Source organism: Marmota marmota, unplaced genomic scaffold, assembly GCF_001458135.2.
Source record: "Marmota marmota marmota unplaced genomic scaffold, marMar, whole genome shotgun sequence".
Taxonomy (NCBI): domain Eukaryota; kingdom Metazoa; phylum Chordata; class Mammalia; order Rodentia; family Sciuridae; genus Marmota; species Marmota marmota.
Window position 1 is genome coordinate 21183840 of NW_026000249.1, and position 15956 is coordinate 21199795.

General features: G+C 33.1%; 1 protein-coding gene across 1 annotated transcript in view; it reads right to left on the minus strand.

Moving 5' to 3' along the window:
- Dmd (dystrophin) overlaps window positions 1–15956 on the minus strand; it is a 1737386-nt gene that overhangs the window by 1561455 nt on the left and 159975 nt on the right. The window contains exons 6-7 of the mRNA XM_048796385.1: window positions 5857–6045; window positions 4423–4604 (exon numbers count right to left, since the gene is read on the minus strand). Of these exons, the coding sequence (XP_048652342.1) occupies window positions 4423–4604; window positions 5857–6045 (371 nt within the window). The remainder of the gene's footprint in view (window positions 1–4422; window positions 4605–5856; window positions 6046–15956) is intronic.

The window sequence follows — 15956 nt, forward strand, 5'->3', positions numbered from 1 at the left end:
TAAAAAAAAAAAAAAAAAGTGGAAGAAAGGAAGGAAAACCATTAATATTTTTATGTTTTAACTGAATTCTTTGTGTGCATATTTAAATGTCTTCATTGTGAAAAAATAATTTCAAATGCAATTTTCATCATTCTTATCATGCAGAAAAATTCTCAAATATACTCTTTGAAAAAAAATGAATGAGGTAATTTGAGTTGGATTATATATATGGAATATATATATATATATATATATATATATAGAGAGAGAGAGAGAGAATGCAAATTGATATGATATGGTTAAAGTACTTAACCTATGAAAAAACATGTTATTTTTAAGTATGATCTTTCTTTACATTTTATAATAATTTTGCATTCACAAACTACTTTTTCAAACTATATCTCAACCAGCATCTTTTATTGGTGTATTAGTCTCACAGACCTGTCATTGTTGTATGAATCAGTTGAAACCAAGAATCACAGAGGAGAAGTATATTGCCCCAGTTCACATTTAAAAAATGTTTGAGAAAGTGAGAGCTTCTCCTTTAAATAAACTGGTGAAGATTTTAGACACAGTGAAAATAAGAGAATGTTATTACTCATTTCTAAAAATCTTATTATTTTGAATAATTATTGTTTATAAGACAAATAGCAGTTCCTAAATGTATAAAAGTAGTGCCTGTAAGAACAAAGCAAGGATTACTATTTCCAAAGCAAAAATCATTTTAACTGTTAAAAAGGGAAAAAAAATGAACTAAAAATAAATACAAAGAAAAGGCTAAACACAACTACTACCTTGTTTAAAACACTAAAATCTGGCATATTGCAATGCACTAATAACTGTCCTCCCTTTATTCCATGGCTTAGCTAATATGCCTTCTTTTTTAATTTTTTTTTTTTTAGTTTTAGGTGGACACAATACCTTTTTATTTTTTTATGTGGTGCTGAGGATCAAACCCAGGGCCTCACACATGCGAGAAGAACACTCCACGGCTGAGCCCCAGCCCTAGCCCCTAATATGTCTTCTTGACAGGTCTCCTACTTAAAGCCTTCTATGGCTTTTTCCTTCAACTCAGTCTAGAACTCAATGCCCTTATCTTTTACCTTTAGTGAGGCTGCCATATATTATCAGGTACCTACTTGTATTTCAATCATATATCATGCCTTATCTCTCTAAGCTTCCCTCCTGCAACTCTTCAGTCCCATAGGCCTTTTGATCCCTCCACCAAGCTGACCTATCCCTCTTTTATGGCCTTTGGATGGTTATTCCTACTGCCTGAAATACTCTTCATCCTTATCTGCAAATGCTGATTTCTTCCAATCATTCAAATCTCAAGCTAAATGATACTAACATTGAAAGTCCTTCCTGGATCACAAAGTTGAAAAGTAGCCCCTCAACCACTCTAACATACTACCTTTCAGTCTCTTTAAAATCTATATTCCTATTTGCTATTTTTCTTGTTTGTGGTCTTTTTATTATTGGCTGTCAGTGACTCCAGAATATAAGCTCCATGAGATCTGGGACTTTATCTCTTATGATTACTATTGTGTTCTCAGTGCCTTGAGTTGTATCATAACTCAATGTCTTCCAATAATGTTATTAATATACATATATATACATTATATGTACATTAATATATATGTACATTAATATACATATATATTACATATATATCACAATGAATATATATCAAACAATTTGTTGTTAGTAAATATATTGGTAGATAAAGTTAACAAATGCTGAATATAAATGTTTTTAAATTTTAATTGCAAGCTTATCTTTATTTCAAATTTTCTTTTTTACTTTTGTTATATCAATTTAAGGACTCTTGCATGTTTTCAGTTATACCTAATATGCTTAGAGAAAACATAATTATCATTCCTCTCATCCCTAAACCTAGTCTTAGGCAGGGATAATGGCTTCTGACTTGTCTATCCACATCCTTTCTTTGGAAGAGAGAGATAAGAAGTATAAACTAATGCATTTTTGGTTACTACCAATTTACTTGTCTAAATCAATAATATGTTTGATAATAATATGTAATGCTCCAAACTGAAGTTAGTCATAAGTATAATGATTATGATAGAAAAAACTTGCTGATATTAATTTAAAGCATTAAATAAAATCTAGAATTAATATTTTTGAATGACAATGTCCTTTGTTCCTAATCAGATTTTTGTTTCCTCCCACAATACTGTCAAAAATAAGGCCCAGCAAAATTTGCATGATGCCTTATCTCATTTAATAGAATTTAATAGGTTTTATGCATGAACATGCACAAAGTTAGCACAAGTGGCATCAAATTCTCAGTTATCCACAAACATTCGTATTTCTCAATTTGCTTTGTTTAAATAAAATTTTGTGTATGTGTATTCAAAGTAATTATCTAGAAAATACTATGTTTTACAAGGGGTTCCTTATTAGTGTCTCAATTTTAATACTCTTAAGTTGTTTTCATGAAAGCTATGATGACTAAAAGGTTGTTCTTGCATTCCTGATGATCGTTCTAAAAATCTTAACACAAAAATGTACCCCAATTTTTCCTGTGATCAAAGGTATTTCTATGCTGAACTTATTTAAGTAGTACTATTGCCACTTTAGGATTTTTATCATCCATTGTGATGTGGGTGAGAAAATCACATACACATTTTGTATGTATGAACATTGGGTATCATCTAATGATAGATGTCCCTTTAACAAGGGGATTTTTTGAAATAAAATTTTTTAAATGTTATAATAATAGAAGACGTGGAATTTCAATTCCAGTTGGAATTATCTTTCTCGCAACTCATTCTCACACTGCAATTAATTAATTGATTAGTATGAATAATTAATACCATGTTGTTAGTCCTAATGAAAAAAGGGAGCACAGGAATAATGGGGAAATGTATGTAGTTTCCTGAAGAATACTGAAAAATGAAGTTCTCAAAAGAGAACACTGAAGTATCAGTATGGGAAGGTCAGTAAAAGAGGAGATTGAATTTTTAACTTTTTTTACCCCTGAGGTTACTCTAGTTAAGTCACATAGATCATTGCAAAAAGAAGTTATAGCTTGTAGACAGTTGGCATATGACCACAAGTAGGTGGTTCTGTATCTTATGATTTATGATGATAAATGAGTGAAGTAAATAAATTGACCTGTGGGTATTAGGGGGAGGCAAACTCAATACTTATAACTATTATAATTCTCACCTCCAAGGTTAGTTGCAATCATTTCAGCAGGGAAAACATGTCAATATGCATAGACTAATATCTCTTAGCTTGGAATATTGATATAGTTTTGAAAATTCTTTCTTAAATAGGCCTTACTATTCTTTCAAGAAGACATGAGCTTAAAAATGTGTTTTTCCCCTCCCTTTTGTCATACTATAATTTAGTACTGGAATAGCAATCCTCCCAGCATATCTAATGAGTTTCTTTAGTCCTATTTTAAAGCTTTTAATCTTTATAAATAATAGCTAAGTAAACTTAAGGCACTTGGACAATTTTGTTAGCTTAATGTATTCAAATCCACAGTTGGCACTTCATTTCTTTTCATTTAAAAATAAATCTATCTTGTCTCGATAGGCTCTACATGAATACAAACACCTAACAATATAAATCAAAGCAACACATCCAGAATGATGAAATCTGCTTTTTACCTTTACAAGAAATATGCTATTTTCAGAAAGGTCTCAAAAACTTTTTATTAAGTCAATATAAAATCTCAAAATAATTCATAGTCATACTGTATTTGAATAAGGATTTCTAAATGCAGTTGAGAAACTTTTTTTTTTTATTTCAAGAGGATTTCCATAAACAGATGAGTAACTCTTTAATATCTTCATGGGCTTTTCCTTGAGAAGAGAAGTTTCCTGTCAACTGTAGCTAATAGGTGATTTTATGTACGTGGATTCCTGTGTATGCTTCTGTGCCTTCTACATTCATTATGACAAAATGTTGGATATTCTTAAAGCATAGTTCTATAGATAACAGTCTACCTATGTGATATCTCCACTTCTGTTGCAAAACTGAAAACCCATAGTTACTGACATGACAATCCAACTATAATGTCTCATGAAGAAAAGCCACAAGCCTTAAGAACAAACTGAGAATCCAGCCTAAGCCACCAAGCTGCATCAAAATAATAGTAAGATTCTAAACCTTGCTCTTTTTATTTAATTTTTTCACAGTATATTGATAAACCTTTATTTTATTCATTTATATGCAGTGCTGAGAATCAAACCCAGTGCCTCACACCTGCTTGGCAAGTGCTCTACCACTGAGCCACAACTCCAGCCTGCTCTTTTTATTTTGAGATGGGGGGGTCTCACCAAGTTGCGGCTGGCCTTGAACTCATGATCTTCCTGCCTCAATCTTCCAGGTAGCTGGGATAACAGACATGTGCTATCTTATCTGGATAAATTTGCTATTTTTGTTAGTTAAATATAAATGAAGACTTACTTGCTTTGTTTTTCCATGCTAGCTACCCTGAGGCATTCCCATCTTGAATTTAGGAGATTCATTTGTTCTTGTACTTCAGTTTCTTCATCTTCTGATAATTTTCCTGCTCCAATCAGCTGACTTCCCAACTGTAGAACACTACCAACTCGTCCCTGATGGGATGTCAAATCCATCATATATCCCTGACAAAAAAAAAGTTAACAATTATAATAAATGCTTTATGCAATTGAATTTGATTTATTTTTTGAGTTTTAAACCTGTAGTTCATTAAATGTATGTTCCCATTAAAAGTATTTCAATTTTGGGTTTTTTTTTGGGGGGAGGGGGTACCAGGGATTAAACTGAGGGGCACTCAACCACTAAGCCACATCCCCAGCCCTATTTTATATTTTATTTAGAGACAAAGTCTCACTGAGTTGCTTAGTGCCCCACTTTTGCTGAGGTTGGCTTTGAACTGGCGATCCTCCTGCCTCAGCCTCCCAAGCCACTGGGATTACAGATGTGTGCCATGGCACCCTGCAGCATTTCAATCTCAAATGAAACTGTAAACCATTTTTTTTTTTAGTTGTCAATGGACTTTGTTTTATTTATATGCAATGCTGAGAATTGAACCCAGTAACTCACACATGCTAAGCAAGCACTCTACCCACCAAGCCACAACCCCAGCCCTGTAAACCATTTTTTAAATATTTATTTTTTTAGTTGTAGTTGTACACAATATTTTATTTCTTTATTTTTGTGTGGTACTGAGGATTGAACCCAGGGCCTTGCACTTGCTAGGCAAGTGCTCTACCACTGAGTCACAATCCCAGCCCTGTAAACATTTTAATAGGAATTAAAGTTACTATCTTAGGACACTTTCTATAGAAGCAAGCCCTGAGAGAGAGATTTTAGTGCAAGTGATTTATTAAGAAAGAGCTCCCAGAAGGATGTGCAGGAGTACTGAAGAAGCAACAAAGAATGTAGGAAGGAGAGGAAGCCAAGCAAGCATATTATCTTGGGCTTTTCCTTCAGAAGAGAAGTTTCCTGAAGTCTCCCTCTGAAGGTAGTACAACCCACTATCACTCAGGTATTCTGAGGTATACTTCAGAATTATGATTTTTGATGATAACTGTTGGAACATACCTATATTTGAACATACCTAAGAATTATCCCTTGTTATTGCCTTGGCATAAGGGGGCTGGGATTTTAAATTCTTACAGGAGTCATTGGCAAACCAGATCTTAACCCCTTGGAGAGTTGTTCTCCAAAAGAGAACTTCAAGTACTGGCTGATGAAATCCTAAGCACATAAACATTATTTGTTTCCATCTCAAAATGAAACTATATTTACAAATTACAATGCTCTTTTATAGAGTAATTGAGGAAAAAGAAAGGGGGACTTGCCATTATAAGTCATGTGCTTGATTTCATAAATCAATGCTTTTTGTTTTACCTCATGAGTATGAAATTGTTCTTTTACTTCTTCTACATCATTCGAAATCTCTCCTTGTGCTTGCAACGTGTCTTCAGCAGAAAGAAGCCATGAGAGTACTTCTTCTAAAGCTGTTTGGTAACTGTCCAGGTTTACTTCAGTCTCCATCAATGAACTGCCAAATGACTTCTCTTCAGAAGCTTCCAAATGCTGAACAATAAAATAAATTGGGTGTTATACAATTAGTGTCTTTGCAGACTGTTCCAGTACATTAAATGATAAATCGAATGAAATATTTAAATGCTAGAAATGTCCACTTGCATTAAGAGACATGAACAGCAGACACATACAATACCAAGCCTGCATTTTAACATCCTCACAAATACACAGATTCACAAATGACAGCTGGCATCCACACTAAATTAACATTTTATTAATGCTCTTCTGGATTACTATAAAGAGTGAATTAGTATATGATCTTTATAGGTTGCCTTTAAAATGCTATGCAATTTCATCCGTAGGTTATATTTTCCAGTTCATATTTAAAATATTTTACACATACATTACTGGAATTATATTTACATGTATTTGGAATTCCTTTAAAGGAAACATTTCTTCCACGATGACCTTGTATAAGAAAATATTTCCAAAACTTCACAGAACAGTAAAAGTATCAATAAGAAAATAACTGTGTGTGTAGAGGAAATGAAGATAAATTTTTAAAAAATATGTTGAAGACTTGTCTAAAACTTCTAACAGGATAAAAATATTTATAAACTTTAGCATTTATTTCCAGGAGACAAATAACTTAACTAGCAAGACAATTTCTTACTCTTGCTATGAAATAGGTGCTTCCCAATATAATTACTTAGATATTAAATAGATATAAGTAAACTGTTACAAATATGTTTCTTGAAATTTCCACTAGAATCCTAAAGCTAAGTATAAACAGTACAAAGTGCCCATACTCTAATAAGCTCTTATGAAGGAATTGCTAAAAGGTTATCATAAAACTGATCTTACAACCCCTAACCTACTATCTAGCTCAAAGGTGCTTAAGGTGAAGAAAGGATATTGACTGGAGAAATTTTATTAGAAAGGGTTCTTCTGGAGTGGGTGGACTTCTGAATGGCCAAAACTCCCCACCCAAAGCCAAGCAATAGAGACAGGGTCATTTACACAATTCAGCATTCGCCTCTAAACCTGGCATGCATTGGCTGATATTCAGCTACTATGAGAACAATTCCATGAAGCATCAGAAGATATCTGTTGGGATGACTTACATGCTGTTTTAACCTTAGGACAATTATTAAGGGAAAATATTTGAATAAATAGAAAAGTCTACATAAGTTTTTCTTTGAGTCAAATGCACTGATGACGGGTTTCTGGGCATCAGAAATCATGACTGTATTTAAGAGTTTCATGATGAAGTAAAGAACATAGGCAAACAGTTCATGGAGTTAAACAGAGTCAAAAGAATATTGAAAAAGTGTTTGGAAAGGAGTCTTGTGTGCACCCCAATTACTGCAAGCCAGCACAGGATCCTAACAAGAAGATTTTGAAAATGAAACAAAATATGGTATGTCAAGAGTTTTGTAATGTTTTGAACAACCAATAAAAAAAAAAGAAAATGAAACAAAAGGCAACATAAAATTTCCAGGAGCTATTTGGAAATTTTATGTTCTTGCCTAGAGGAAACCCAACTTTTTTTTTAATATATACATTATTTTATTTACTTATTTTTATGTGGTTCTGAAGATCAAACCCAGTGCATCACATGTGCTAGGATAGTGTTCTACCACTGAGCCACAACCCCAGCCCTGGAAATTCAACTTTTGATGGTTTTCCCCCTGGTATGACTGTCTTATATTTCTAGACCACCTCAATCGTGGGCCTTAGTCAACTGAGCTGCCAGCAACAACCTAATTGTGCTCTTATGATAAATTCTCCAGTTTTAAAACCAATATAATTGTAAATTTCCCCCAACTGTTAAATCCTTTAAGATGACAAAGCATAGTGGCAATTGTTAGAGTTATCTTTTCATCAAACAATGTACTCCTTTCCTGTTTATAGAGAACTGTCCAAAATAGGCCATTCTGGTAAGTCAAAATCACCTACCTTTAGTATCTCAAATAGAGAATTATTCACATGGGATCCCAAAGGGATCGGTAATGTATTACACATTCCATAGTGTATCCTTTTTTTATCTTGAAATATTAATAGTCAATATCAAAGTAAGCATTAAGGAGAAAAGTTAAAATGGTAGCCTAAAAAGATGTGTCTAGGTGAAATCTAGGTGGAATCACAATTGTGAACCTGTGTACTTACCGCAGGACCCTGAATTCAAAAGAAACCCAAGTTTGGGCTGGGGCTGTAGATCAGTGGTAGACTACTTGCCTAGCATGTGTGAGGCACTGCGTTTGATCCTTAGCACCACACAAAAATAAAACAAATAAAATAAAGGCATGCTATCCATCTACAACTACAAAAAAAGGAACCTAAGTTTATTTTATCTGTTGTTGCTATTTTTAACTTTTTAATAATTTTGTCTTAGTACTTGGGTTTTTAAAGAGAAGTCCAATGGGATGAGGAAGCATGGATTTGAGAAGAGGAGATACATGCAATATGTGTGTCTCCTCCTTGTACATATAGTGTTTTCAATGCCCCTTGAGTACAGAAGTCTGGTGAACTCACAGTATTTAAGTTTAACAAGACTCAAAGAGAAAAGAAGATGAGACTTTTATGTCTATAACCGAGTAAAGGAGGGCACTCAGAGCCCCAGTCCCTGGTAGATCATGCTTCCCATTTGAATCAGACCTTATTTGAAATGCAGAAAGAAGGCAATTCTAATAAAACACAAAAGACCAAGAACCCCTATAATGTCCTTTCCTCTATGTGCTACCTGCCTGCTTGAGCAACTTAACTGAAACTGATCACACAGAAAGAAAAAGTTAAAGGACCCAAAGTTCCTTTTGCATTTCAGTCGTTGCTTACTCAGTAAGCTGAAAAGAGGAAGTATTGCTAGAATATAAGCATTTCAAAAAGTAAAATAAAAACAACTAATTTGTGTGTTTCTACATTCTGGTAAGAATGAATACATATACATTTTCTAGCAATGAGATGCAAATTATACAATCTGGTTATTTTTGTATGAGTTAAACCCTCTTAAAATGGCATTCACAACTGAAATTGCACGATATAACAATGAACAGTAAAATCCAGCTTAACACTTTAAATTTTTGACTGTCTTTATTCACTATAATGTTAAATAGCAAATAAACACCATGAAAAGTGAGAGGGAGCATGGAATAAACAGCTTTATATTTTAGTAATTTTAATATACTCTTTTCCTACTCTTTGAATAAGGAGTTGTGCATTTCATTTGGGGGGGCCGGCAGTGCTGGGAATTGAACCCAGGACTTTGAGCATGTTAGGCAAGTGCCTACCACTAAGCCATATCCCCAGCCTCCAAGCATTTCATTTTTAACTGGGACCTACAAATTATGAAACCAGTCTTGTATCTAAATTAAAAACACTTCAATCCAATTCTGAACTTTTGCCTTCTCTAGGTTACAAGTGAGAGGAAGTGGATATTTATTATGGCAGTAGTAGAATGTGGTTGTTAACCTCAGGGGCTTTAGAGGTAAACAGTGGGTGTTTGTATCTTGACTCTGATCTAATGTCTTATCATATTGGGTAGCTACTTAGCCCTTCTATAACTCTGATATATAAAATGGGAACAGTAATACTTTCTTCCCTAATAAGATCATGCTAAGATTTAAAGAAGAGTATATAAAGTACTTGGTAGAATGCCTGACTTTGTATAATAACACAATACATTTTGTTATAGTTGTAATTATTATTAGATTCCTATTTACATAAGAACTATTTTGAAACATATCCTGCCCCAAGGTTATCTGTTTAAGTCACTGCCCAGATTTCTGGAACCAGACAATTATTGTAGAAAAATGACTCCAAAAACGTATAAGCTTCAATGATTTAAATAAGCTGTTACAGATTTGAACCTAAATTTAGTGTCTTTTTTAGAGTTCTTTAAAATCATTAGAAATCTTGCATTCAAATATCTTCTCTAAATAATAAATTGTAAAAAGCATATAATTCAATTTATACAACACTATACCATTGTGCAAATTTAATTAAAAATTAAATACTTTAACATTTACTGATAGTTAATATAGGCATACATTTTGGAGAAAAATTTAAAAGCCATATTCTTTAAACGCAAGTCCTTTAAAAGACATCTAAATGATTTGTCTGAAGGTGTTCATAAAACAAAACTTTTTCACAGATAACCTTCTTAAATTTACATTAAAACATGGATGACCAGGACTGGTCATGGATGACCACTCAAGTAGTAGCGTGCTCGCCTGGCATGCGCAGGGTGCTGGGTTTGATCCTCAGCACCACATAAAAAATAAAGACGTTGTGTCCACCGAAAACTAAAAAATAAATATTAAAAAACTCTCTCTCTCTCTCAAAAAAAAAAGCATGGATGAACTGAGTAAAAATATGAATAACTTAATTATCTACATCCATAACATCAACTATATATACATACATTTCACTATATACAAAATTATGATCAAACTTGTCATTTCGGCTCTGAACAATTCTTTCTTTATATAAACCATTGTTTTTTATATTCAAATTTATTATCTATCAGTGATTTATGAAATAAAATTTGTAGGTTGTGACAAGGAATATTTTAAAATTAAAATTTAAAATAAGAGTCTCTCACTTATACTAAGGATTATTATTATTTTCAAAATTCTTGTTTCAGTTTTGCATACTGTATGTATGTATATCTGTGTGTATGTGTTTGTGTGTTTGTGTTTACACATGCACATTTCTTCTGGGTCAAAATTATTTTTTTTCTGCAGTTCATGAAACAAAATTGGAAATGATTCTAGGATTTCAGATGAGGTGAGTTAATGAAAGAGTAAACTTGCTTGAATTCCACATTTGTTCATTTTCAGTAGAACCCTTGGAATAAAAGACACTTAATTTAAAACATCTTTCACAAACTATTTACAGTTAAAGAGACAATAGAGAGGGTTATGCTTTAAGTTTCAACATTATTAAATATGTTTTTATCATCATAGAATTTCATATAGAACATATGTGTGTGGCCAGTTTATACATGCCATAGCACATTTTCTAGGAAACTTGAAACTATTTTTTTGTGAAAGATATGAGTACAAGAAAGACACTCATTTATAAATTGAGTTATTTGGTTTTTTTTTGGTGTTAAGTTTTTGAGTTCTTTATATATTCTGGATATTGAAGCCCTATCTCAGAAGCAGGTAGCAAAGGTCCTGTCCTATTCTGTAAGCTCTTGCTTCATACTCTTGTTTACTTCACTGTGCAGAAGATTTGAATTCAATAGCATTTCATTTATTGATTTTTGGTCTTACTTCTTGTGCTTTCCGGATCTTATTAAGAAAGTTGGTTCCTGTGCAACATGTTGAAGTGTTGGGTCTACATTTTCTCCTAGCAGTTGCTCAGTTTCTGGTCTAATTTCTAGTTCTTAATCCACTTTGAATTTAATTTTGTGCAAGTTGGGAAATAGGGATTCAGTTTCAATCTTCTACATACAGATATTTCTCAAAAGAAGAAATATACAAATGGCCAACAAATGCATGAAAAAAATGTTCAACATCACTAGCAATTAGAGAAATGCAAATAAAAACTACAGTTAGATTTCATCTCACTCCAGGCAAAATGGCAATAATCAGGACTACAAGTAACAATAAATGTTGGTGAGCATGTGGAAGAAAAGGTACACTCATACCTTGCTGGTAGAACTGCAAATTGGGGCAACCACTCTGGAAAGCACTGTCAAGATTCCTCTAAAAACTTGGAATAGAACCAGTATTTGAACCAGTTAACCCACTTCTTGGTATATATCCCAAAGAATTTTTAAAAAATCATACTACAACAAAACAGCCACTTCAATGCTTAAAAAAGCTCAATTCATAATAGGTAAGCTATGGAACCAACATAGGTACCCTTCAATAGATGAATGGATAAATCAAATGTGGTATATTTACACAATGGAGTATTACTCAGCCATAAAGAAGGTGACAATTATGTTATTTGCCTGAAAATGGATGGAACTGGAGACTGTAATACTAAGTGAAATAAGATCCAGAATGTGAAAGGTTTAATGTTTTCTCTTATATGTGGAAGGTAGTCTAAAATGAGGAGGAACAAAAGAGAACATAAACAGGGGCAGGGAATTTCATCAAAATAAAGACCAGTGAAGTAGAAGAAGGGAATTAAGGAGGAGGGGAAAGGAAGAGGGATGAGATAAGGGAAAAAGAGTAGAATGAGTCTGACCTAACTTTCCTATATTACCTATATAAATATACTACAGTGAATCTCACCATTACGTATATCTTAAAAAACTAATTTTAGAAAACTGTAAGTAAACAGCAGAAAGATCAGCAGAGTTTAGGAAAGGGTACAAGTGGAAGAAGAAGGGGGAGGTTAAGGGGAAGTACTAGGGACTACATTAGAGAAAAATTACATTCCATGCATTTATAACTATGACAAAATGAATGCTAATGTTATGTATAACTTATATGAGCCAATAAAAATGAAAAAGAAGATAGACAGCAGTCTTTTCTTGAATGGAGATATCAGTATCATCAGCTAGAAAGAGATTTTGCCTATGCTTCAATCCTATTTCATTTTTTTGTCTTTATAACGTTTCTCTATTCCACTGGGCATAAAATAATTATTAGAAAGGTATAGAAATGAGTGAGTGAAAAAACTTATCATTGTTTTCAGAATAAACATCACTAAAATTTATTCAAAACTATCCATACACTTCAGGGGTTTTATTACTGTTCTTTTGTGTGAAAAAGAATTCGATATTGTTGCCTACATTCCTTAAAAACATTGATCATGCATTAAAGGTAGAAGAATAGAGAAGGAAAAGGTAAAACTATGAGGAGAGACAACTGACTAACTGATTGACTCCTACAGTATCCAGGAAAACATCAGGAAACTCATTTCTAGTGACAATTTCTAGTAATGGAAATCTCTAGTAATAACTTCTATTACCTCCTAATAAAATACAGAACTATAGCTTTGACTACTTCACAACCATTCTGTAAAACCCAGTTTATTATATTTCTGATTTTAGGTAAGTTATTTACAAATACTGTGCTCAGTTTCTCCATCTGTAAAACAAGGAATGTAAAAATATATGTCCTTAAGATGGTTGGAAAGATTACGTGTGATAATGAATATAAAATGCTGAGCACATTCTAGATTCCAAGAAATGCTCTGCAATGCTTGTATTTGGGGCCCATGTTCATTGAAATGGCAAATGATTTTTATGAGGAAACAGTTGGATGAGCTGTGTGTATTTTTGGAACCATGATTTTGACAATTCAAACTGAGATAAGTCATCAAATGGCTACATATACATAGTGAAACCAGCAATTCAACAAACCACAAAACCGCTAGAAAAATAGCTGGCATGTTTCCAGAGGGCACACTCTATCACTGAGCAGTTTTATATCACTGATGAAATTGATCTATTTTGGCTACCTCCCCAAATTCAACCTTAAAATGAGATATGCGATTTAACCTGGATAAAACATTTTTCTTGTTCTTGAATGCACAAATGCTTCAAGGACATTTAAAAATTTTATCATTCTTAGTTCATTTAAATGTGTTGTACTTCTTATTTTTAAACATAGAATCTAAGTCAATGCATGGATGGTGAATTTTTTGGTGTATTCTATAATCTTTTTATCCCTCAGTGAAAGATTATTTCAGAGCTAAAGGATTACAGAGGGATAACCAAGTGGTTCTTTTACTAAATAACAGAAGTGCAGTTCAGAGGAACCAGGATTAGTATCTGGAAATATTCTTGCCACACTTCTACTGTGTTTCCTCTGAGATAGGATATGTAAACCAGGGTATTATTCAGAGTATGTAAATGAATACAGAGGTGATTTATGAAGAATTAATCCATCATGCAACACTGTACATGACATCCAATCTAATGATACCATTAACTAGGTAATTTTTAATATTGCTTGTGCCTGAAATTCAGTTCAAAGTTAAACCCTAATGAGAATTTAGGAAAAAATATGGCCTGCTGTTATGGCAGTATTGAAACAACAATCACAACAACTACTACTACACATATAGTAGCAATAATAACAGCTGCTATTATTTACTGGGCACTTAGTGTCAGTCAATTTGCCAACCCCTTGATGTGCATTGTGGCATTTTTCACTGCAATAGGTCAGGATGACAGACAATAATAGGATAAGGAAACAGGATTAGAAAAATTAGTGACTTGACAAAGGTCACAAAGGTACTTGGTGGTTTTGAGATTTAAAACCAGGTTGTTTGGATTCCAAATGTAGGTCTGCTAAATTTTATTAAATGAAGAAACTCAATTCAAAATTCATGAACCTACCATTACAAAATACCTTAATAACACACACACACACACACACACACACACACACACACATGCACATATTCAATGCTACATTGCTACAAATTAAGAGTCAATGGTTTTGAAGATACTAAGAGAAATATCTGGACCACATTAGGTTAGTGAGTAAGAAATCAAATACATCATTCAAAATTGTGCTTGTAAGTCAGACACTGATATCACATTGTAAAAAGGGATAATAGAGAGGCATGGGATACAGCCCAAGTAATGATATACACACTCTGCTGAGACAGAGGAAACTCAGCAAAGAATAAGACTAGCCAATATTTTCTAAAGGAAGGCATGTGCCAAGTCCACTATTCAAACTCAACACCTTCTATCAATCTTGTCATTTGCATTTATGTTTAATGTCAGTAAAGCTGACACTCTTAACTATTAAAGGCTCACATAAATGCTATAGCCTGTTTACCATTCTATATTTAATAGGAAAAATTTGTATTGAATGTGTTCATTTTTGTATATAAGAATATGTTTTATTTTTTCAATTTTTATCAAAATATATCAAACAAAAGGTTCTATAACCAAAAGTATTAATCTTGATACCTAGAAAAACCTGGACATGAAAAAGAATGTCCTCAAATATCTGTCCTACTCCATTTTTCATATAGCAGTAGAAAAGAGACTACTTGGCTGTTCAGGATATAAACTATCTTTTCCCCCTTCCCTTGCAGTTAAGTAGAATATGTGACCAACTACTGGCCAGTAGGATATCTGCAATCTGTTCACCATGACTAAAAGGAAATGGGTATGCTCTCCTCTTTGTTCTTCCCTCCTTCAAAAGGCCCTGGTTCAGACATGGTGATAGCAAGCTATCTTTGATCACAGGGATGAAGGCAGCATCCTAGGGGATGACAGAACAAGAAGGTAGAGGAACTTTGGGTCCCCAGATGAGCAAAGATTTAGTACAAGGCCTGAGAATCTCCATGTAGACATTTTAAGAGAAATAACTCTGAAAGATAAACTTTCTTACCTAATCCATCATCATTTTTTTTCTGACACAAAACCTATAGTGTATCTAATATAAAAACATGCCCAAAGTGTCTGGGAGCTGAGATTTCATTGTAAATAGCACCACAACAAAAATGAGAATAGGAAGGATAGTAGAAATAATCAGACATAACTTTCTTATCCTTGTATTTGAATACACGAACAGGGTAACTCCATATCATCTACAGTCACAAGAATAAGATCCTAATTAGAGTAAGTTATATTCCATGTATGTATAATATGCCAGAAATATACTCTACTGTCATGCATATCTAAAAAAGAAATACAATTTTTTAAAAATGTACTTGTCAAAGCTATTATGTTATTTTTAAAAAATTCTACCCATAAAGTCAGATATTTATCTGAAAATGTATCTTTTCTCTCAAAAACAGATTCCCAATAATGTTTCCAGTCCACTTTGCTTCATATACATATATATCTCCAAGGAGGATACATTCCAAGGTGCCCAAGTGAATGCATAAAACCATACATAGTATGTATGTATATTGTGTTTTATAACATACATATACGTAATAAAGTTTAACTTAGAAATCAAGTAAGGGATGTAAGAGGAAGTGAGGGGAAAGGGGAAAATAATACAAGGGGGAGAAATGAATGACAGTAGAGG